Raw genomic sequence first — 26,434 nt, 5'->3', positions numbered from 1 at the left:
CTGCTTTATTCCCATAGTGCAAGTCCTTGTACATACTGGTTTGGTGGCTCAGTTCACTTCAGCCAATCTGAACATGATGGCAGTGAGAATAATATCTGCCACTGCTGGGAAGCAAATCTCTTGAGCACACTGTGAGACCCTTAACTGATTAAGCTATCCTGTCTCATTAAGAAAGTGAAGTGCTAGTCCTAACTGGCTGCCAACCAAAATCCTTTGCACAAAGGATATGTTGCCTGAAGGGATAACCTCTCATCAGCAGCAACAGACCCCAGTTTGAATAGTCGAGGCTCCTGCCATGTCAAAACCCCTTTCGCATAAGAAAACTCCTATTTTAGTTTTAAGGCTCTGTTTACTATTTCCAGCAATGCGTTTTGTATGCAGGAATGGTGTTACCTACCAAGGGATGATGTCTTGTGCTTGCGCAGGACTCCTCCCTTAGTTAGCTTTTTGGTTGGTGGTTGGTCCTAACTGGCTGATATATTCCTAATTCATATTTTTATAAATATGCTTTGCAGGTGTTTGTGATTAAATTTCATCAGATTGATGAGAGGTTCAGGAATGGAAATGATGCAATAGTGTTTTCCCCTAAGCTTTCTGCCATATGTGCTCATACAGGGGATACATATTTTGGAAATTTACTTTCCTGTCATCTTTACTGGTTTATTGTCATTATACTTACATATATTTAGTAGAATGTGCAAGTTTGTTCCTAGTCAATATCACTATTCTGAAATTTAAAATTGTAGAAAAATATATGCCAGTATAATGACAACTAGTTTTTTGAAGACAAGAGTAGAGTTGACTCCTGAAATGTTCAGTGCATCAAACATACCTTTGACAGTTGATATGGTCCAACATAATTATGAATAGAATAGAACATTGTCATGTAATTTGTATTAGTAAACCAAAAAAGAAAAATGTTGGGTTAATTAGGTTTATAATTTGTGGAACCATACCAATTTTTCTTACAAATTATAAATTATTTTTCATTTGTTCTGTGCATTATCAAGATTTATACCACATACCATACAAAGCTTTATTAATCCTGCAGTTTTTATTTTACATATGAAAAGATGGTACTTATTTTCAACATGAGTAGACAGTATCTGTCTTTCTGTTAACATATAGTTGGTTTCTTTGCAGAACGTCTGTGCAACAAATATGACCCCCATCTGTACCGACCATGCAATTACTGTGGCAAGGTCATGCGTAGGTCCAGTCTTCGGAAGCATACCATAGACCGTCATATGCCAAGCCAGGCACCAATTCAGTGTTTGTATTGTCCAAAAGTGTTCAGGACTGCAAACAGTCTTCAGAACCATCACTCCATTTATCACAGAAACTTAGGCAAGAAAGCCAGACAAGCTGCATCAGAACCGTCTGTTTAAGATTGGATCAGCTACCAAACTGTTTAATATTTTTATTCACATGCTGGTAAGACAGAACACAACACTTTTAATATTATGCTCCACAAATACACCAGGTAATACAAATAATTAACTGATGTCTGAGGATGAATATGGACTTCCACATCTTATATGGAATGAAGAAAAGTGTCCTGGTTGAGATATTTATTTTAAAAATAATATGTCAGTAATTGATGTGACAAACAGGGTGGAAGCATTTTTTCACAAAATATAATTCAATAAACTCTGGTTAAAGGAACATGTTTTCTGTATTTTAACTGCTGTTAGTGTGATTTTTAAATTTTTGTGTTTATTTATTTATTGTGTTTTGTGGAAGAGAGGAGGGGAGGATTTGTGTATAACATTAATTTTTTCCCCTCCCCTTTGGTTGATTGTGAAATGTGATCTTCTGCTGTAAGGTAAGAACCTAAATTACATTGCTTGGAAACAAAATATTGAGGAAAATATTCTAATTTAAGAAGTTTGAAGTAACTGGGTACATTAGGATTTTATATATGATTTACCATTTCTGCTGTCTGAATAAATTTCAGGGGTTTCTGAAATCCATACTTGGAGACTGGCTCCAAACTGTGAAGCATTCCACACTGAACTGAGGTGGTAGACAAGGGAAAATGTTATGCATTTTTCTATACTTACAATTTAAAACAAATTGAAGTTATCTGGGCAGTTTGTTCTGTGTTGTGATGCCAAGTGGACTTATATACGTAAATATGAACATTTCATAGAAATATACTGCCTCCATATTCAGTGTTGATGTGAATTAATTTAATTACAGTAAATAAGATTAACTACAGACAATCCAAAATTTCTTTCTTGAAATTAACTATGTGTGACAAGTGATTAGGAAATGACTCTCCATTGCAGTTTGCTGTAAGTCACTTCCTCAAATGGAATCTCTTGTAGAAAATATACAGGCAGATGTACTGGCAAATCATTTATTGTACACAGAAAATTGTGTTAAATGGTAATCTGGTTATTATTGTGGTAATACAAGGGTCTAGTATGCTTGTATTATATATGCTGGCATGGGTCACCATTCCACATTTATGCTTGAAAGTCTCTCATTGGCCTATCAGGGGTCCATAAATACAGAGTGTGCCATTTAAAATGCAACTAAGAAACAATCACAATCACATACTATGGTACAAAATTTAAATTAGAAGCAGGTCTGTGCCCCCCCCCCCCCCCCCCCCCCAAATAATAAACTTTCCAAACCTCCCATGTGACACTCAAGTTACGGACATCCTTTTGATAGGCCACTGCTCATGCCAGTTGCACTAAAGCTATGCAGGTGCAAACATGGTGTATTCACAAGCAGAATGTGTTAATTCCCAAACATTACTTAATGTTAAAATAATTTTCTGCTCTTTGTGAAGCATTTAGCAGTGCATATCGTTATAATAAAATACCAAATAAGACAACAGTGGTGACTGGTGACAATTTCAGGATAAAGGATGTTTTTGTCTGTGACAATTGCTCATCGAGTGACAAAACAGCTGAATTATAGCCATACTGATTTTAAGCAGTGCATTAGCAGCAACAATGGGATATAGTTGCAAGAATTCAATATTGCCATCAGTTTCATTATTTTGTACTGGAAGGGGTTTGTGTGTAGAAGTTAGTTTGAATTTTAAATGGAACACCCAGTACAATTCAGGTGCAGATCTGATGGTGGGTGAATGACAGTTTGTTGCATCAATAGAAGCAGAGCTACAAGGTTGTGATTGTGTGAAATTTTCTGCTTTGACTAGACTGTTATGCATTGTAATGCTGGAAATTATCAGTTCATTTTTTGACTTGACAAAACCATGTAGACTTTATATTCTTTACCTCTCATTTAATACCTAAAAAAACCATGAATGCTAAGTCACTATCCACTAGCTTGTCTGGCCTGCTGTTTGAGTTTTTGTTTTTACATTTTAGTAAAGGTTACAGTACATAATTAAAATGACAGAGTGCCAGAAATACATTGTTCTTGTAGAAAAATGTTATCAAGTTGTGAAAGCAATGGGAGGAAGATGATATGAGTATCTAAGACTGGATCTCTCATCATCTAACAATCCCTGCTACAGTGCAACTAATTACCACCTACCATCTTGTTTGAATCCTTTAATAATTACTTAAATATCTAGTTGCCCATAATCTCATGGTATGCTTCATATAAATATTTTATAGAGCATATTTAGAAACTCAGTGTTTAATGTTGATGACAGTGAAGAAAGTAATAGATACATTGTTTAACTTTGTGTTTCTTACACATAAGGATACTGTAGTGCTCTTTCCTTTGTACAGACTTATAGTTATGTATTAATCACTTGACACTTCACAGTTCAGTTGTATGATGGCTTCTTACACTGTCTTTTCTTGGTTGTGTAATTCCATCTTTCTACCGCTTCATCTGAAATAAAACCCTCTGGAGAATAACCTTACATATGTATCATATTAAATCATTCACAGCATTTAATTTGTAGACACTTTTAGTCTGTGTTTTCTTTTATAATGAAAAACCGAAATTAACACCCGTGTAAAACAATATATAAATTACAGTTTATGTAGTTTAATCTTCAGATTTGTTGATGGGAAATGGAAACAAGATTCTAAACTGAATGGTAGCTAGCATTCCCTGAATTTAATATCAGTGCTTCAGTTCTTCATTAATGTAATTTTAATTTGTTAGTGTTGTTTTGAAAAAGAATAATGGTAACACAACTGTGGTATATGAGTGATTTGTTATTGGCATCCAGGAAGAATTACAGCTGTTCAGTGTTTTCCCCACCCACGTATTTGTGTTTCCACACTTGTGGAAGGCAATAGATCCCATGAGCAGACTGGTTTTCTTCATGTCTGAAAAGATAAATTTGATGCTCTATGTATTTTCTCCAATGTGCTTCCCTAAGAGAGGTGTTTTCATGTTTGTGAAGAGTTGAAGTCAAAAGATCTCATGTCTGGGGACTGTCATGAGTTTCATAGTTTTCCATTGCCACTGTACCAGAATGCTTTTTATACTGGTGGCCACATGGAGACTCACATTGTAATGTTCTGTATCCTGACAAAAATTTGGTGTTAAACCTTCATTAGAAGAGACCATCTGGGCAACCTAGGTATTGAAGGGAGGATAATATTAAAATGGGTCTTAAGGTGTGAAGAGCATTAAGGTGGCTCGAAGATATGATCCAGTGTCAGAATTTTTTGAACATGGCAATTAAACTTTCAGGTCCAAAAAATGGAGGATATCTGTATCTACAGTTTTTTTGTTGATAACTACATTCCAATGCGTAGGCACAGTGATAGCTGTTGGTACTGTTACACGCTACATTTTAGTTTATTAATTCTGATGGAGTGCATTTAATTTGTATGCTGTGCAGTATTAGATGCAGCAAGAGTTAAAAAATGGCTTTAGCCACTTCATCATTAATAATCTGTAAATCTTTTATCACACTTACTATCTGTGCATTTGTATGAAGGGGCATATAAAATCTCCTGAATTGCTTTAAATTATATAGTAATAACTTTGGCTTAAACTGCCATATTTGTTTTTACTGCAGATAGTGAGTAGAATGTTAAAAGTGTTTTAAATTAAAACATCTTTATTTTCCCATCTTCTGGGTTTTGCACTAAGTCAGTGTCAATAGTAAAAACTTTCCTCCAAAATGTTAATATGTTTATTTCATAATTGGTGCTGTACTCAAAAGATGATGCAAAGAACAGTGGTAAAAAACATAATTACTTTGAATTGTGTGTTATTGACATATAAACATAATTTCAACTGCTTTGTTTTCAGAGGTCATAGTGCCAGGTGGTGGAGGGAGTTGTGACTTCACCCTGTACTGTGCATGTACATTCTGTGGCAAGATGATGCGAAGGTCAAGTCTCAAACGCCACATTGAAGATCGCCATTTGCCCAGTCGAGCTGCCGGCTGCCAGTACTGTTCCAAAGTATTTCGCAGCAATAACAGTCTCCAAAACCACCTATCCATCTACCACAGGAATACAGATAGAAATAGGAAATTAAATAAGGCTCTAGGTCAAGCTAAATCAGATGTTATCAATCCCTCTTCCACCTGAATAGAATTTGGAAATCTTGATGAGTGAATTAGCATTTCAACCTTAAAAGTTGATGGTTTGATTAACCAGAATTGAATCATATGTCAAGCAATGGCTAGCAGTCTATATCACAATGAAATTTTAGCATTGTTATCCCATGACTTTGAGACTGGGATGGAGCAATATGTGTTCCTAAAGAACAAATTATTTTACAGACAACAATCACTGTGTTGCTTTCTTCTGCTCCATCTATTTGTTTTAATGAAACAAACTAGTTAGACATAATGTGCATTTCAGTGAGAGATAAAAATGATGATTTGTGGAAAATTTTGTCTTTGTACATTAAAATACTGAGATGGAAACAGTTTGTTTCTCCAGAACATTTGTATCTACCTTCAAATCTACATGGTGTTATGACCCAGAAGAACAACATTGTCATTTTTACTACTGTGAGAACCTCAGATCTCACATTGAGTTTAGCAGTTTGAATTTCATGTCTGAAAGCCACTGGTATCTCCTTGGCTGTCCATTTGTTAATTTTTTAGTAACTATTTCTTGTTTTGCTTAATGAGGGAAAGAAGGTCCTTATGTGTCATACTGTTATGTAACCACCAGTAAGAAGAGACATGTATTTTTATGCATGTACGTAAGTATTCGTATTCATAAAATATAATTGGGCACATGGAGAAAGTATTCAAAAGAAATGTGATATCTTCACAGATTTTCTCACATGTTGCTTTTCCGTGTTTTTGATCACCTTTTAAATTTTAATGCAGTGGTGAGATTTGTTTTGAACTGTGTCTGACAGCTTGCCTTTATGTTGTTTGATGGGTGATGTTCAGTTTTTTGGCCAGGACTTTTGTTATTGATGCATAACTGATCACAATTTCAGTATGATGACCACATAAACACTACTAGGTGTGATTCAGTAGCCTGAGGTGGAGAGACAGGATATGCATTCAGAATTTTAATGTGGAAGCTTCTTGAAAAACCCAGAATGAACATGGCAGGATAACATTCAGAAGGGCCTTTGAGGAGTATGGATTGAGGATGGAAGTGGTACAAGATCATTCTAAAACTGAACTTTTTACCAGTATTTTTATTCATAAACAACACAGTTTATTCCCCTTTTAATAAGTTGTGTTACAGTGAAACAACACAAATTAAGCAAATGAGAACTAATCCATACTTACATATGTAATACATACTGGTGAAAGATGGTGCCCACGTGTTATACTTCTGTCTATTTTTGTATAAAAACGTTTGTAGTTTTCAGTTTCAAATTATAAAATGAAATTGTCTTGTACTTTTGACTGCCAAAATGTATGAAAATTTTGGTACAACTAAATAAATACCTTTATTACAAAGAAAACTAAATGCTAATTTCAGGATTGGTCTCTCCTATAAATAACTTTTACTACACCATTGTTCTGAATTGTTGCCACTGTTGTCATGTGACAGCCAGATGTCTTTGTTATTTGTGAAGACACCTATATTATGTGATTAGGGGCAACTCTCAGGCATGTTTGCCAAATAAATATATGCAATATGTGAAATTATATCACAGCATTTATTATCAATAGAGATCCATAGACATGCAACAAAAAATTACATCTCTAAATATTTTGTCCACACAGTAATCTTACATAATGCTCTTAGCTCTTGAAGTATTCTATATTTACTGTTTTTCACATATGTGTCTATGAACTTCCACACTGATAAGTGCTCAGTTCTATCAAGTCATAATAAGTTTTCCTAGTTTTGTACCCTCCCCCCACCCCCCTTTGTCACCAAAGACAGTGACCGGTGATATTTGTTTCATATACAGGTTTTTTAATGTTTGAATATAAGTATGTAGCATTGTTATGTTAGAAATATGAATAAAAATGTGACTTTGGTTATTGTATTGGTTATAATTGCTAAAGCTGTAGAATATTGGCGAATTAACTCCATGAAAAGTTGATGTTGCTCAGCTGATCAAGAAATTTTATTTTTAAGGAATCAGAAAACTCATTGCTGTGTTTGTGAAAACCTGCCATTCAGTTCCATCCTGAATCAGGTGTATTTAGTCCACACCCACACACCCTGTTGTTTTAATTTATGTTAATACTAACCTCCCAAACAATGCCTAGGTTTGTGAAGTGTTTGATGTCTTCTTAAGATTTTCTAATTTAAATCTTGTATACATTTTTCATCTACTTCATGTTTGCCTTGATTTAATGATCCTAATAATATTAGTTTCAGAATGAAAATTATGAAGCTCTTGCAATTCTCTCCATAATTGTATTACTTCTGTATGAGAGCCAAATATTTTTCATAACAGTTTCTTCTCTTACACTTTAAATTTATGTTTGTTTGTTACAGTGAGAGAGCAAGTTTCATTCTCAGTAACTGATTTAATCTCTTGCCTCCCAAATGCCTTCATAATCTTAAAGTGAAATTAAATTTGGAGCATGAGATAGATGCCTTTTTGCAGTTGTGTTCTCCATTTCTTCTTGGTATGTAAAGGAATGCTTACCTCTGTTTTTCACTTCCACTTCTATTTTGCATGAGTAATGAATGATATTTATGAGGTTTGTGACTAAGACAAGCATTGTGTTCAGATGTGCTTGAATTATATAATTTATGTTCCTATTGTGCATGGGTCACCACACCATAAATGTTCAATGGAGTAAGGGTTTTTTAACTTGTCTGTATATTCACTATGTGGTATGTGGCATAATTCTGTGGTAAGATGTTATGTTTTGAAGAAAAGTGACAACTTAGGAGTTACATAGATGGGAGGATAATATTAAAGTTAATCTGAACCATGTAGGTTGTAAGGATGTGGACTGTATTTGTTTGGTTCAGAATAGTGTGTAGTGTTGGCTTGAACATAGTAATGAACCTTTGTGTTTTATAAAATGGAGGTAATTTCTTGACTATTAGGGCAACTATCTGCTTCTCTAAGAACTCTGTTCCTTGGAGTTAGTTACAAATTCATCTTTACACAGTAATAACAAGAATTTTTGATAACCTATGTTAAGGAATTGTGAGATTATTACAGCATCCAAAAATATGTATGTTAATCTATGCAAATATACTTATTTTTAAGTGTGTTATACAAACCAAGTGAAGACACTGTTGAGCACGTATAGCTCACTCAATAGAGTGACTGACTATGGACTGGACTGGTGGGGTCTGATTTTGGCAAGAGCAGAGATTTGTCTTTTCTCAACTATGTTAGGGTCCGCCTACCCTTCTTCCTAAAATATGCCACAGTCTTTCTCATAGTAGTGAGAAGTTGATTATTCATCTCCATCCAGTACCAAGGTCCATAAATTATGGAGGTTTTGTTTCCATTGCCCTGTATCAACCCTAATGGCATAGTACAGAAATACAAATACCTTCACCTTAGTAATGTGTAGCAAATTTCGTAGCACACTAGTTTGTATGTGGTAGGTGGCAGGTTTAAATCTCAGTCTAGAGTCCAGCTATCATCAACTTAGATTTTTATGGTCTTCTTAGTCCCTCCAGGAAAATGTTGGGATACTGCCATAAGATGGGCCATGACCACTTCCTTCCATATCCTTTCTATGTCATAATTCACATTCATCCTTTCATTTGGCTATATATAAACTGTGCAGTTCAAAAAGTGTCATTAACCCTAGAAGCAACAGCTGATTTTTAACATCTGTACCTGTTGTATAGGTATATGTGCCATTTTTTTTATCAGTTGAGTATTTCTGAGAAACAACTACATCTTATATGCAATTTAAGGAATTTATGCAGCTGCTGCTAGAGGTTTATGTCCTAAGAAACAATCAGCCTTTATATTGTATTATATTTAATGTTGATGCATGCCTTTTTTCTAGAAATGCTTACTGCTGTTTCTTGACTGCAGGTTTGGTTTTACAGGTCATAAAATCATAAGAGGGCTCCCAAACCCTAGTCGGAAATTCAAGTGTGACCACTGTGGCTTATTATACACTACAGTAGGAAACCTACGCATACACATCAAGGACAAACATGACCTGGACACAAGCAGTGAGCAGACATGTTCCCTCTGTGGACAAAGTTTTATGAACCGCAGCAGTCTACGCTCACACACATGGAAGTATCATCAGCTGCGCCTCTCTCTTCTGACAGCTTCCAATTCCTCTACAGTCACTGATAACGAAACTCATGTGCCATGAACCACTTAGATGTATTCAGAAGATAGCAGTGTATTTTTAGTTTTGTGTCAAACTCTTACCTTCCCATTTTATGCATGGCTTCACTGTCACATCCACATGAAATGCTCTTGATTACTTGGTCTGTTGTTTATTTACTTTAAAACCACCATCATCTTAACTTTACTTTAAGCAAAATATGCAGCATATCATATCAGTTTATTAATTCTTGTAATAGTACTGAGGAAACTGTATAGGAACTAGTGTGTTTTCTTATATATAATTTTAAGTTTTCCCTTCAAACAGAAAGAATAGCATCATTTCGATAAATAAGATTGGATGATATATTAAATATCTAATTAAATTAAAATTAAATTACATAACTGAACATGGACAATTGCAGTGTGCATCACATTTTTTAGAGGTACTTGTATGGAAAAATGTGTTCATTATGTTTGGTCATATTGTAACAAAATCTTTTGCAGCAGATGCTGTAGGTTTAACTGTACTGACACCAGAACTTATGACTGTGGTCTGTGAAGTGTAGTATTTTTTATTGTATTTCAGTCAAAGCTACATAGTCTTGCACTACTAATGTCATTATTAAATAAACCAGAAGTAAAATGTTATTTTAGGCCACATATCACCTACTTCAGAAACTGGCTTATCATGGTCCCTAGAGTGTAAGTTCATTTTCTGATTAATATACAGATTTCCCAACAAATAGTTCAGACTGACTAGTTGTTCCATGGTACTTTTATTTGTTTCTCATTCATCATTTTTGCATTGTTATATGTTGTTTCCTTAATTTTTTATCCAATCTGTAACACATTATATTATTAAATTTTCTTTCACTCCACCTGAGGAGGAGCCATCTTGATGCTCTCTTTCTCATTAATATATTTAAAGACAAAATTTGCTGCCCATCCGTTTTGGATTCAGTTTCTTTGCGCGTTCCCTCCAGATCCATTAGAGACTACTTCACATTTTTTGTTTATCGTAGTCTTAAGGCTAGTCCCTTGTTTAGGTGTGCTTCTGCTGCCAATGCAGTCTGTCAGCGTATCAACATTTTTAACAAAGAGAATATTTTGCTTAGGCATTTTATTTAGCCAATTTTCTTTTTTTTAATTAAAGTTTCATTTTGTATGTATTATTTATATTTAACGGTTTTTAATTTAATTATTGTATACTTAGGCATATTATTCAGCTCATTTAATTGAATTGAATTATTTGTATTTACTGTGATAATTATTCTTAGTGTTATGAAATATTGGTAATTAGTTTTTATATTTTATGATTAAAAAATTACTTTGGGCCCTAGTGATCCTTACTGTCAATATAATAATGCTTCTGTACTAGAGTTGTAGAGGCAAGGATCATAAACTGAAGAACTGCTTTATGGCATCAAAACAATGAGATATGGTGTTGAATATTCATAAAATGATGTTCATCTCATAATGCCCATTATTTAAAGTATGAGGGATGTCATTCTGTTTCTTTTCCTACAGACCTGAAAGAATTCTACTTCCTTCATAGCTCGGTACTGACCATGTTTTGTTTTAGTGTTTTTTATGTTCCAGTAGAGTTTGTTTGGCCAAAACTACTTTCAGAGATAATAATGATGTTTGCTGCTTATAAATACTGATTGGAATCTGATTTCCAGTTGTTTCTTCTAGCATAGGTGTATTTTATATTTAGTTTAGCATAGAATACCTTATAGAAGGGTGTTACCATTCTTCACACCATTTATCAGTATTTTTGAAGGATCATCAGTAAAATTTTATATAAAGAACTTTTATTAAAATGAAGACCTAAAAAATACTTTGGTGTTTTGGATCACTTTACCGAGTTGGGACTGCCAATGTGCAGGTGTAAATAAATGTGTATGTATATTTTAATAAATAGTGTTGGAAAATTTAGATAAAACTTTTGAAATTTAATGTGATAAATATTTTAGTTCAAGAAATTTGTTATATACAGTGAGCAGATTTTGAGAGATTTTTTTATGTAGTCTGGCATCTACCGGACTACACAGCACAACAACCCAGAAGACAGCAATCTTCAGACTCACTGCTGTGAAAACCTCAAATCCTACTTAATACCTTCTTCCTTCATAGAGTATCTGTTCCAACACTTACTGTACATTTATCTGTGAATTACAGTAAATTGTTCTTTGAAATAAGATAGTGGACCATACCTGTAAAAGCCAGAAATAAATATATGCTTACAGTTCATCTGTAACTTTTGATATAGGTTGAGATATAACTCTATTACTGTCAGAAGAAGATGGGCAAGTAGGCTGAGGCTTGCAGTTTATACAATGGACATATATTTCTTCTAGAAATACATGTAAAATTAAATAAAGCAGAAGTGCAGTCACATTTTCTAATGTTTGGCTCTGTATTTGTCACGTCAAACTTTAAATGTCTTGAAGACATTCCCATGGAAGTTCGAGTAGTAAACAATTAGTTGTTTGGAAAGTGCAGAAAATTGTGTTGGCTGCACATTCCAAGAAAGCAAGACTGTTTTTCCTCTCCTCTCATCTGTGTACAGAGACTAGTACACATTTTTAATTAATAAACAACCAAGTTAATATATTCTTTAATACTCGTATAAGTGTCTACATGTTAGTTGTCAGACATAACCTTGAAGTTTTACATCATCAACATGTTTGTAGTTTTTATGGTAGAAAAAATTAAACTCCATATCATCTTTGTATATTGCATGCCAAATTATATATATCTAGTTTCTGTGTTTGTTAGTTATCTTTATCAAATCAAAAACCAGATTTTATGCTGCCACCCTGTCATTATTTTACATTGTATGAAAATACACATTAAAAATAGCATATTCTTCAAAGGTCTATAATCAAACAATTTTAGGCCCTTTATTGCTAGTGCATCTCACACCTATGAATTTTGTACAACCAACATGTTGGATTATCAGTGATAGGAAATAAATAATTATTAATGTGAGGAGGCTTTGAAGCAACATGATGTCTGTACCAGGTTTATGCTTTAAACCTATTTCTTCCTGTAAACTAAGGAAAGTAAACTTGAACATGGATCTTATCAAAATAGTGTGATGTGTTCTGTTTCTCTTTTCAGGTGAAATGTTGCCACAAGATAGGAAATTCTTCTGTGTCACATGTTCAAAGTCATTCACACAGAAGCAGCACCTTACAGTTCACATGAAGAATTTACATGGTGAACTGAAAGGTCCTTTCAGATGCTGCTTTTGTGACAAAATGTCAAAGAACTCAGAGAGCTTGAGAAAACACATATCGCTCGTACATCCATGGAGCAGAAGTAATAAGGTGAAAAATGCAAGTTTTGGAAATTTCACTTATCAACTCTAAGGACAGGAATATTTTAATGTGAAACAGATATTAAAAATACTGAATATGTTGATATTTTAATAATGTAATTACTGGAAGGTTTGATTAATAGCAATAAATTATGAGGTTTTAAAAAACTGATAAATTGCACCTTTTTTCTTTCCTTTCAGTTTTCATTGTTTGCAGTTGAACAAAGGCAACCTTCTTTAACTTTTTTTACTTAATTTATCATTTCCATGTTAAAAGTAATATTTATTGTTTAGAAATACCAGATAGTCATGTCCTGAACATATTTGGCATATTTATGGTAAGAGTAAAAATAAATGCCTCTGATGCTTCTTGACTTTATATGGTTTAAACAACCATGAAATCAAAGAAAAAATTATGGCATTTATTTTCTGAATTACACATAGTGTGGAAAGGGGTAACTGAGTAGGGAAGCTTTTATGAGGTATTTAGTGCAGTGTTGGAACCAGAAGGAATTTGTGTTCTAATGCATTGCTAGATAGTCATAGTAAAACATGTCACATTGTATTTAAAACCTAATAATATTTTTAAACTTTTCAGTATGTATTTTGTTAATAAAAGTAATTTGAATTATTATTACATGTTTATTAATTTTTGTGAATCAGTTGTCATTATCATTCCATATGTCTATATTCCTCTTCATTATTTTCATTACTGAATCAAACTCAGTTTGTTTGAAGCTAGAGTGGAAAATTTGCAAAATATGTGAAATTTTGTATATCATAATTGAAATTGACATCACTGACATCATTTTAACAAGTAACAGTGGAATCATGCCAACTACTGTGCTACTGTTAAAGATTATGTGATGTGCTGCCCCTTAATGCTACATGGTTACTCCAGCAGACAAAGGTTCTGATTAAGAAAGAAATCATTTCCATACTAATGGTAGCTGAATTGAACATATGATGGGAGAAACTTGGGCTTAGAGACAAGGAAACTACTACAAAATCCAGTTGCAGTGAAAGGTTGAAAAACTTCAAAGGAAAGGACTAGTTGGTATTAAACACAGTTGGAAGTATAAAGTTTGAGTGGATTTTAAAGAAACAGGTTGTGAGGATTTGAGATAGATTGAACAGGAGGTAGGCTTTTATGATTACACCAATGAATATTTTGAGCCTGAGTTAAAATATTTATTCAGTTGCGGATGTAACACAATCAGTTTTCATACTCCTACTACTACAGAACACTACAGTGAATACTGACAACCATGAAAACATGAAGTCTAAAGAGATTTTTACTGTTCCTGTTTACAGGGGTAAAAATCTAGAACTCTGATGAATATCTGAAAGGGTAAAACTTTTTTATGTTGTAATTCTGAAAAGATACTGGTAATGTTTGAAAGTTTATATTTTTATAGTGGTGAAAGTTCTGATTTTGGTCTACTGGGTTGTGGGAACTCTGAAGATGGCAGCAATATGTTTCTTTGAAATGTGGTGCCTTGACCAAAATTTGTACTGGTAATGTTTTTCACACTGCAAAACTGTGATATGTGTGACATGTTTGTGTGTTTTTCCAGGTGTTGGGGGCAACATTAAGATGACTGAACTTTCATTACGTGGTGGAATGTATCGATATGGTTGTCCTAAATGCACTAAACACTTCTCACGTCGAGATAACCTTCAGACTCACATTGCCAATATTCATAGTGAAGCACGAGGACCTTTCACTTGCCCCATGTGTGGCAAACTAATGAATAACAAGATGAGCCTTCATTCTCATATATATGAGTACCATAAAGGCTAAGTAACTAACAGAAAATATTTATTTAACAATGAAGTTAAAAATAATGGCATTACTTAAAATGTGACTATTAAAAATTCAAATTACCATATTAATATTTACTAAAAATGTATTTGAGGGTCAACATAAATTCATGAACTGGACTGCGTAATATATGTGGGAAAGACTGCAATAATAATATAATAATAAATATTTTGAATGAACCAAAGACTGAAACAGCACCAACAGAACACAACTGGGCAGCAGGTACAAATGGATTCACCCATATCGACAGAATGCATAGACAAATGAATCATGAAGTACAGGTCAACTGGAATGAGAAACCAAAGGACAACCATAGAAGAGACTATTAGATAACCGATGTCAATAAGTGACCCAATTAATTTACAGTTTGTTGATGAAAATTACATTTAACTCTGATATTGCAACTTCTTTCAAGCAGGTATTGCCTGCAAAAGTGAATATGCCTATTTAAATGATTGAACTTTTGAAACCAAACCCAAGAGCAGTTTAGTCACCATTTTACCAACTTGACAGTTGAGCCTAGTTTTCTAGCGCAAAATGTAGTGAATGGAAGCTACTTTTATTATAGAAACAGTGCTAAAGATGTTCCATTGACAGCTGGTTGATCGTAGCTGTTGACCTATATTTATAGACTGGCTACCTGCCATCAATGCAATAGACCAAGAACTAGCTACATAAACTTACAATGTGATGCAAAACAGGTCTCCAGAATTACACTTACCACAGGCTTGTAAACTGAAACAAATGGCAAGTACTTTAATTAAAACTTTAATAAATACCTGATTTATTGTTATGTGTGAAATGCAGGAAGCAAATTAAAAAATGCATTACTTTTCCCCCAATCTTAACATTTAACAGAGGAATATAATTTCTGACTTTGTGCAGTATGATAAGCTTTTCAGCAGTAGATTAGTATCAGCAGTAAATGAAGACAGGCCACTGATGTATGCAAAATCAGAATTAAAGCAATTGGAAAATTGTTCTATTTTAACCTTTTACGCATGTATTAGAATAAAGTTTTTGAGTGATGAAGACCAACAGTTGAGCAGATTTTTTGTAGACTCAAATGGATGTTAGAATTAAAGAAATGTACTTACATTGCTATTGGCTAGGGACCATAACTTTAATGTTAGTCAGCAGAGATGGTAATGCATTTTGAAAGTTCTAATTCTTGTGTATTGTTTCAATGGAATGAACAATGTAATTGAAATTTTCAAATGTTGTGAATTTTGAGATTTGTGAATACAGATTTGATGTCCATACAGAGTATGAAGTCTGATTGTGATCTGTGTAGTTCATTAAAGGTTTTACAAAGATGTATTAATTTTTGTTGTTAAATCTTTCCACACACTAAACTATATTTTACCTGTGGGCAGAAAGGGCTATATTATAGTAACATCATTATAAAAGTATTTCACAGTAGCAATTGTTTATTGGATTTTTGTCTATATTTATTCAGCATGAAAACCACAAGCCATTTGATTAAAACTAATTTCATAAGCAGCTGTGAAGATTTTTGTTTAAATCTGTGTGTGCATTTATTTTACTGTGGTATCCATGATATGTCACATAACTATTTTAATATTTGTTGTATTGTTTTATTTACAACATTTTTAATATAATATCTGCATAGGTTTTATCCATTTTAGAACTTAGTTTTATATTAATTGTATAGTAATAGAACGCATTTACAGTGTAGTAATTGTGTACTGTTGTGTAGTACACACAAATTGTTGAAAGCATAAATTATGTCTCATTGGGAGGGTTTTGAAAGAATTTATAATTTAAGATTTATCAAAATAATGTTTATTATGGTTTGGTACAAAACATGACACATTCAAATAGTTTCACTTCATTTTCTAAAACAGACTATTCTTTTAGAGTACATGGATGTATCTAATTTAAACTTTTCATTTGGCTTACACTGTTCTTATGTGTTAGGCTCAGGATTATTTTGCAAACCTCTGTGTTCCCTGAACATTTGAACTCCACACAAATATTGAATTTTTACTTTCCAAACTCTTGTATGTTATTTTTTCACTATGTATTTGGTGTTTCCAATGGTCTTTTTATTTGTCATCTTCAATTTTATGGACTCAAAGAAATCCTGTTATGATCCATGTGTAACACATGCTCATACTACTGTTTCCTTAATTTCATCATCAATTTTTCTTGTAGTGTTTCTACATTTATATCATGCCTATTGCCCTGGTTCTGGATTTTGTTCTGTCTTTTTTGTTGCTCCATAATTTGAAAAACTATGAAATTGGCTGTCTTCTGGGTTGTAACGCTGTGTAGCCTCTCATCTCCCTGATAATGGAGGCAGCATGGATCTCTCACACTTTGGTAAACTTCTACCAGACTACATGGTGCTACAATCTAGAAGACAGCCATCTTCAGACTTACTTCCATGAAAACCTCAAATCATACTCTCTATAAACTTTATTTAAACATGTAATTTGCTTACATATTTTTATGTTGTTTATTCCTTTGTGTATGTTCAGCAGTAATGAGAGTTGTGTGTTTTAGTATGAGCACTTATACAGCTAATAGCTTTCTCTGTGCTACAGGCTCACCTGAGAGTTGTGCATGGATTGCCACAACTCATCTCAATATCAAGTGTCCACTGTGTTCACGGGATTTTGTCAACAAGTCTAATCTCAACATCCACATTCGTGATGTACACAGTGATGAACGAGGACCATTTGCATGTCCACATTGTGGCAAACAAGTGAAGAATAGGAGCTGTCTTCGTGTACACATGTATCAACAACATCGCAAAAAAGAGTCTTCTGGAAAGTCAGATGTGGACCCTCTTGTTCTGCCACCATGAGGATATGCTTTTTGCTTCAGAAAGAAGACATTATAATCCTCTTCAGTGTGAAACATAACATTAAACCTGACTTTAATCTGCCAGAGTGCCTCTTCAGTTTTGACAATTCACAAGAGACTACAAAGTTAAAATGAAGACACTGACATATTTCACAGTTCACTTGTTCGCTCACACAGAGAATATCGATGCCATTAGCATTATTCTCATGCTCACTTGTATACATTTTAGTTGTGTTTCACCATTTCTTTATTATACATACATAAATGTGCTGTCATATAATCTTCTAATTGACATGTTTGGTTGTAGCACAAATACGTTTGTTAAGATTGGTGGGAGCTGATACAGATTTTTGTGCTCTTATCCATCAGAGTTTAGTTTAATAATGCAAAATTTTAGATACTATACAATATCTAAAACTTGTTGAATGCTGTGTTAAATTATATGACTGTAAATTTAATTATCAAGTGCATTCATATACACAAACACTTATTTAAGGTGTGATTGGTAATTTATATTTATTGAGGAGTGTGTTCTTTGAGTCTCAAATAAAGAGGTATTTGGAGGATAAGTTATATGTTAAGGTAGCTAATTAATTTACTAATACTAATTTTGACTTTTTCATATTGGATGATTTTATATTTCCACATCACCTAGGAAAAATTGCTTCTCTGTTATGTACTTGTAAGTTGATGTTTGAATTTGAAATGAAAGACGACAAACTCATAATATAGTACTGTAATTTTATTGTATTTTATCTTTCAAAAATGTCATATCATATCTCACCTAAAGATTAATGTTCATGACTTGAAGTGTATATTTAAGATATTTTTCCAGTTGTTCATATTCTCAACACAGAAATATAGTTTAGAACAAGTCAAAATTAAATATTAACTTATTATAAACTATCATACTTTTGAAGTTAGTTCATGAAGCATGTCACATAGTGATGTGGAAATGAGACTGCAAAGTTATTTCTTTGGGTATGGATGTATTTTTTATGTAAAATGACTGAACATTCTGCGTAAAGTGCTTGTGTTTCATTTTTGAAAGTTTAGGGTTAGGTCTCCAGTTGTAGACATTCTGATTCAGGAGGAGATGGTATTTCTTTGTTTTACTGCATTGGTTTTTATCATCAAATGAATGGTGATAAAAGTAACCATGGCCAATTTAGCATGTTGTTCCAGAACTTTTAATAGAGAAACTGAGGAAAATCACAAAAGACTTCAGTCGTGGTGTTGATGTTGGTGTTCTGGGTAATAATGCTTTGTGGACTTATAGGTAGACACCAGCATTTCAGAGGAAGATACTGCCTCCATCTTCAGCGCTGTTGAGGTTGTTAGGAAGTAGATCTACCTACAACTCCACAGTGTTACTCCAAGAAAACCACCATTGACATCTTCACAGCCATGAGGACCTCAAACTTCATTGTCATGGTTTACAAATTCTAAGCCAATAATGGAACCCAGGCCTTCCCAGACATGAAGCAAGATTCCTCATGACTGGACTGTAATGTTCAGCACATTATGATTGAAGTTTTAGTTGTTTTTCAAAGTTCCACCAAACATGGTAAAATATCCCACAACAGGCAGTATACTTTTCACACAAAATCCCACCCCTAAATGTATTAATTTTTAATTAAGATATGTATAGTATAATTTCTGTTTTAAATTATAAGGATGATAATGTTCTGTAGAGGTGAAAATTTACTACATTGTTTATATAAAAATTGTTGTATTTTTTAAAGTTCTATAGGTACATATTTAATTTTATATGTACTTATTAAATTAATTTTATTTCATATTATTAATTTTTTAGATGGACCCGTCCTGTTCCTTCTTTCATGCAGACTGACATCAGTGGAAAGGTGTGGAAAAATGTTAAAAGAGTGTTATTTATGGCACCATTCAAGATTCTAATTCTTTACAACAAGCAACTGCAGAAGTACATTAACATCTTTCAACATTTCTGCCGCGTTGCATTAGTAACCTTGTGACAGAATCTGCCCATTATTCTCTGTTGCCTCATAACCACTCTTGTACCTGTTTTCATTCTTTCTACACTCTCTTTCATATATCTCCCCTCATTTTGTCTTTGCAGTGGTTCATTATTTACCTTCTTCAGTTCTGTCTCAAAGGAATCATGTTGTTCATATATAACACATAGTTGGTACAGTTGTATCCTTCTTTTCACTACTTTTGTGTATAGTTTATGCTCTCAGATCTTTCATAATTTATCTTGGTACAAGATTTTCCCCTTTTTGTTCATTTCTTAATACTCATCTCTGCTGCTTGTATTTTCTATACCATCTGACATTTCTTACTTTCTGACGATATCTCTAACAGTATAGTAAAATTTCCCAGTTCTAGAGATTTTTTCCTTATCCTAGAATTCTGGTAGAAATTTTATAATCTTATATGTCAAGGTGACTAAAAATGTCTCAGGTGGATTATAAATTATTTTCCATAGGAGGAGCACATTGGTGCAGGCACACAAACATGCATACAAATATATTACAATACCTAAGATTCATCTTTGAAAATGATGTATTTGTGTTGAATAATTATGTATTTAAAATCAATGAAGTTACTTTTATTTTATGCAGTGAGATATTATGTAACAGTGAATCTTCTGCAAGCAGCATGGCCTTGGACTTCATGTAATTCAGTTTAAAAAAATTTCAGAATGTTTTCGTAAATGCTAGTCCCCAAAAACAAAAGTAACAACCAAATAACCACTGAAACTTCAAACCAACAGTATATTCTTGATTTATTTGCACAATTACTAGTAATACCATTTTTATGTCTTCCTGTGTCTACAGAATTTGTTCAGTCAGTATGAATAATTTACAGGTATAAAAAATGTGTTTAATAGTTACTTTATGAATGACCTACAGACCCAAAGAATTGAATTTCCATTAAAATATCAACTTATATTTATTTATTGCAGTTCTTGTACTTTCTGAATATCACCATGGGCTAGATTAAATTATTTTTTGTGAGCTACAATGTACCCATTCCTACATCAAAGATTATGCCACAATGGTAACTTGGTAATACATTAAACACAGCATTTATACTACAAAGGATACTTTCATGGAACTAACATATTTCGTTTCTTCCACAGGCGGGCCACGAAAATTTCCTTGCCTCCAATGTAGTCGTGAGTTTGTGAACAATCGTAACTTGACTGTACATATGAGAGATGCTCATGGGGAGGACCGTGGGCCATTCAGCTGTCCATACTGCAATAAGCTTTCTAAGAACAAAAGCAGTCTCCGTAATCATGTATATAACATTCACAGTATCCGTGCAAAGGCTGTTACAGAAAGCTGGACTCCAAAGGATCCTCAACAACCAGCCTGTTGAACACTCCTTATATTATGCTTAATTAAATGTATTTAGTGAATGAAGACACTTGAAATGTGTCTTGTTGAAATAGACTGAATAATCTGATGAACAGATTTTATTGTATTGGTTTAAATATCTACATGCTCTTCCTGCATATTAAATGCAGAAATATTGAAATAGTTCATCATTCATATTTATTATTCAAGCTAGAGGTAATGAAATGTTTGCTTTACTACTGATATTATACATGCATATTAATAGTATAATGATCTTCGTGTAGAATATGAAAACATGTCTGTGTGAGCATTGTTTACTGTTACCTACATTCAAAACTACATGAAAGTAAGTTAGAATTTTGCACAGCAAGAGTACCAAGTATTTTTACGTATGCATTTTTTGTAATAATAAAGATGACAAGCTCAGATGAATTTTGTGTTTACCATTGTAATTACTTACTCAGAGAACATTATGTAATAAAAAATAGTTGCTTACATTTTCATCAGTAGGGTATAAAATACATTATGAAGTTTTTTTTGTTTAACATTTTGTCAGTCCCCTTTTTCAACATATTCTATCCCTGTGTTGATAACAATAAACAATTTTACTTTTTTCAGTTTTATTTCTAGTTAAGTTCTGCATAGTATTGTGAAATGTTCTTCAGTGTATCAGTAGAGTAGTTGAATAGACAGAATATGTTGGATTTGAGGTTCTCAGACCAGTGAAGATGTTACTGGTGATCTACTTTCTGGGCTGTAATGCCATGTGGACTTCCAGGCAGACACCAGTGTTCCTTCAAATGTTGTTATTTACCTACACGTCCACACAGCATTTCAACCCAGAAGACCAACATCAAGAAACAGAACAGTCTAATAAGATTCTAAGTTACACATTATTGAATTTATAATTGAATCTGTTTCTATGAATATGCTGAACCAACTGTGTCATTTGGTGGTCCTCCAAATTCTTTGAAGCTCAGTGCAAATTACATGTTAACAAACCATTTGTTTATCAAATGATTTGATAAAACATGATAAGGAACTGGAAAAACACATATAAACATTATGCCAAATGCATCAGTTTATGACCAAAGAAGAGTGAAGTGAATGGATATAAAATATAATCCTGCAAAATCCAAATGAAGGTAAATTAAGGTGAAGGTTCACCTGTGAATAAGTAGCAATTCATTAGGACATAAGAGGGGGCTGAAGCTTGGTGCATTACAAATGGCAATATTACATTAAAGTGAGTGGCCAGCTTCATGCTATGGCCACTTTATCATTATGGAAACAAAACCCAGTACCCATTGGTCTAGAGGCTGGATTGGAGAGGATGTGGCATAATGAAGCATGAGAGAGTCAGTGAATAAGTAGAGATTAAATCATTGTTCAGAGTCTTTAATTACATATTTTATACTTGCTAAGGTGACTGAGAAATTCCCCACTTTTACAGAACTCAGGGGTTTGTGTTACAGTATTTACAAAAAATTGCCATTCTATCCTGTACTCTGTACTGGACCATTTGACTCCAGTCCACACACTTCATTTCTCTCAGGTCCAATTTAAATGTCCTCTAATTTTCAGCTGTCTCCCAAGTGGAATATTTCCAAAAAAATTGTTTAAGCATTTTTCACCTTTCCATGCTTGCTTCATATTCCACCCATCTCATCCTCCTTGATTCAACCAACTAATGTCAGGTAAAGTATGATGCTCATTATATGATTGTCTTTGTCCTCTCACTACATCTTCTCTCTTAGGTCACAAAATGCTTCTCATCACTTTCTTCTCAAACACCTTCAGTCTCTTCTTCCCAAGGAGTAAGAGACAGAGTCTCACACCCATATATAAGAGAGAAAATTGTAGTTTTGTGTGTAGAAAACAGTTTCTCATAGTGAATGAGAGATTGGGAAGTTAGGTTGGTTCAGAAATTTTATGTTTACATTTATAAAAGTAAAAAACATTTAACAACTCTAATACTGTCATATCTCTTCTGCAGGTAGTAGAACAAGAAGACAAGGAATAAAATTTGCCTGTCCAGAGTGTAACCGTGAATTTGGCAAGAAATACAACCTGAATGTACATGTGCGGGATGCCCATGGACAGGGCCGTGGACCATTCAGCTGCCCTTGCTGCAATAAGATATTTAAAAATAAGAGCAGTCTACGTTACCATCTTTACTGCAGTCACAATATTAAGGATAAATCAGTTACTGAAGTTCAAACCCATTATGATCATCATGATTAAGCTATTTGAAATTATGAATGTGATGTGGGTGCTCAGTTCATCTCTGCATTTACAAAAGTATTTTTAAGTTCTTATTTTGATAGTATGAAGAGTTATTTAATTCTAGGTGAAGTACCACTTCCTTGCTTTTGTTCTTCTTGGAATGAGCTATATTGAAATAATGAGTTTATGTCTTAAATAAATTCTTACTTAATGTTTTGTAACTGCAAGTAAATTAGATTAATCTTAAAAATTAATCTTTTATAAGCTTCATAAATAATATTTTAAATAATAACGCAGTACTTTAACATCTAAGATGACATATAAATGTCAGAACTCTAAGAAACAAACACTGAATGGTTCTTATTAAAATTTAGTTCAAGTTCTAAGAGCAAAAGGATGTGGCATATATAATTTCTTTTATGTAGTGCTGTGGCACTGCATGTGAAGACTCTTTTAAATATTAAATGCATTGCTTTATGTATTAAACCATATATGGTTGCGTAGTGATGAAACAGTGTTGAATATACATCACTTATACCTTATATTTTATGTGGTCTGCTAGCAACAGCCAATCAGGCAGTGCAATAGGAAATAGAAGAGACCAAAGAACATTGTGTATAATAGATAAATTCTTTACTAAAACTATTATGACATTTGAAGATCATCTTATGTTAGTGTGAAGAATTATTTAACATATGAAGAAATACTTCCTCTTTGATGTGCCAGTTACTATATGGAGATGAGATGAGAAATGGAGTGCCATTCCAGAGAAAGTTTATTTTGCATGCTCACTGTCACATCCTGCTGGCTTGTAGATAAATTAAGTGTTCAAGCAGGGGGACAGAAAGATTGTAATTCAGTGGTGAAGTTCATATTCATGGACAAACTTTGTATATGTAGAGGCCCACTGCTCCATAAATACACTCAACCACATGTCATAGGAAAGTTGGCTGAGACTGGAGAGAAGTAATAAAATATCTGCATGATGCACAGTGGCTAGATTGTGGGCAAATAGTTGTTGTTAAGTAGTTGATACATTTGTGTTGTATAATTCTGGACCCATTTAAGGACCTAAAGTGATGTAAATAAATTTAAAATAATACAAACAAAAGTGAAATATACCACAGATTATGTCACATTATGGAATATCTGCAAATTGTTTTGTTGTATACGATCAATTAATGGGTTCTATTGTCTGTTAATCTATTTTCTGACAAAATTTGTTTGCACCACTGGCTTTAGTCGCTTTTAATCTGCATTAAGATTACTATTTTTTAAAACAAAAATATCTGTGTGAATAAGTATGGAGTGAAGCTCCACACAGTAAATTGAGGTGAATGGTCAGATTCATGCTGCCGAAGAGAGCCCTTGGTACTCATTTAATAGGACGCTGGATACTTGTCAAGTTAAAAAAAGAGAAAAAAATCATTGTCTTTGTTAATTTAACTCCAGTCATCCAGGCTATAACCAGCCGCTTTACTGACTGGGCTACGCCATGGCTGATGAGTATATATTTCACCCTGGTTAAAAGCATGGCTGTTGCAAAATAGACAAGTGTGGTAGTTGTATACTTCTTTCTTTATTCTTATGAAATAAGGCTTATGAATCCTTTATTCTACATTTAGAAAAATCAAAAGTATGTGTATTGCCATAGCAATCGAAATTACAAAATAAATGCTGTCCAACACAAACCACGTGCTGATTTTCCATGTGTGTAAGCAAATGGGCCCATTGGCATATCAGTTTCTGAGAATATAATTTTGTAAATGTTAATGCGTAAAACAAACTGAGTGCTGGCCTGCTGTTGGATGTCCTTCAATGTAGATATTTATTATGGAATCATTAGTAACAATTTCCTGTCTGAAACCAAGCAAGTTAGTTCAGGAATAATGTGTATGACAGATTGAATCTAGGGCAAATTATGTGTTATCCTGACTATTGTGTCTCATAATTTCTGTTAGTTACTCTAATCTAATGTTGTATAATGCTTTAAAATTGTTTGTGACTTCTCTCTTCCACATCCATTCTTACCATTCCTTATCTTCTTAACATTTCATTTGTTGCTATATAACCTTCACAATTAAAACAGCACAGAAAATTCATTTAATTATCTGCTAATGTATGGGTATGCACACTTATGTACAGTCATAATCCAGATTTTTTTTACCCGTGCCCAAGCAGCACAACATGACGATGAGACTGTACATCATGGTCTAGTTGTTAACACTCCTGCTTTGTATTCTGGAGGTCCCAGATTAAAATCTCTGCCTAGAAACAAGCTATCCTGACTGGGGTTCTTCATGGTTTTTCTCAGCCCCTCCAGGCAAATTATGGGATAGTACCTTAAACCTTCCACGTCTTTTCCATTTTATTATTCACCATAATCCTCTCATTCAATGCTATCTAGTCTGATCTACTGAAAAATCATTATTAAAAAAACTATAAATAAATATATCAATGAAGATAAGTAGGAAACATGTCAGTAAAGCTGCTCACATTCTAGACTTTGGCACTAGATGGAGGTGAGTGGTCAACTTCGTGCTTCAGCTGCTAATTTGTACCACTCGGTATGAGGCTAAGTGGACTCCAGGACTTGTTTTTACATGATGGTAGAGAGGAAAGTATCTGCATCTGCTGGAAATTGAATCCCCAGTAACTTTACATAATGCTCTACCTTACCTTGTAGTTTTATTATCCAAGCAGCCATCTCTTAAATCCTTTAAATTAGCTCTTAATATTTTTGTAATTATCTTCATATAAAACTTTCTTATGAACACTGACTGAATTTAATTGTAGATATTCTCAGAACATGCCCTTTATTCACTGCATTTAATGATAAGTTGGCTGTTGTCATGCACACTAATAAATTAATTGAATTGAATAAACATGGCAGGTGACATTTATTGCTACATTCTACTGTGTTTGATGTGGAAAAGAGTTAACATGTTAATAATCAATTTATACTTCAAACAAGTTGTAGATCTTACATTGGATGAACTGTGTTTTGTTTCTACACAATAGTCATCAATGGATAAATGTATTAACACTGAAGTCTTTTAAATGTATACCGCATACAGAAAGATATCACAAAAGAGCTTGTACAAAATTCTGTGTTTATTGTTTGTCAAAGATTATTTTATGTATAGTAATTATTGATAGCCATTAAATTTTTCTAATGATGAAGTCTGACATCTACATGCATTTTAAATGTATGGTGGTCATGTTGGTTCCAAACTGTAAGACCAGAAATGAGTTTATAAAGAGAATTATGACTCTACA

At 33.5% G+C, this 26,434-nt stretch overlaps 1 protein-coding gene across 15 annotated transcripts in view; it reads left to right on the top strand.

Moving 5' to 3' along the window:
* The window catches only part of LOC110835836 (uncharacterized), a 68,998-nt gene that overhangs the window by 26,643 nt on the left and 15,921 nt on the right, over positions 1-26,434 (top strand). The window contains exons 8-10 of one of the 15 annotated variants that reach the window (XR_015534586.1): positions 12,730-12,938; positions 14,506-15,500; positions 17,324-17,454. The exons of 4 other annotated variants lie outside the window; for them this stretch is intronic. Coding sequence is in view for 10 of the 11 variants with exons in the window: in XM_022076458.2 (XP_021932150.1) it covers positions 5,209-5,492 (284 nt within the window). In the remaining variant the exon portion in view is untranslated. Of the gene's footprint in view, positions 1-1,143; positions 3,905-5,208; positions 7,373-9,368; positions 11,857-12,729; positions 13,500-14,505; positions 16,074-17,323; positions 19,385-20,709; positions 21,543-22,925; positions 26,433-26,434 lie in introns of those variants that run through there. 10 more of the 15 variants (XM_022076470.2, XM_022076468.2, XM_022076466.2 and 7 more) reach the window with 10 other exon arrangements.

The sequence above is a fragment of the Zootermopsis nevadensis genome, unplaced genomic scaffold (genome assembly GCF_977971745.1).
Source record: "Zootermopsis nevadensis isolate Lab colony 2312 unplaced genomic scaffold, Znev_1.0 Znev_ptg000010l, whole genome shotgun sequence".
Taxonomy (NCBI): domain Eukaryota; kingdom Metazoa; phylum Arthropoda; class Insecta; order Blattodea; family Termopsidae; genus Zootermopsis; species Zootermopsis nevadensis.
This window is presented reverse-complemented; position numbering and strand designations above follow the sequence as displayed.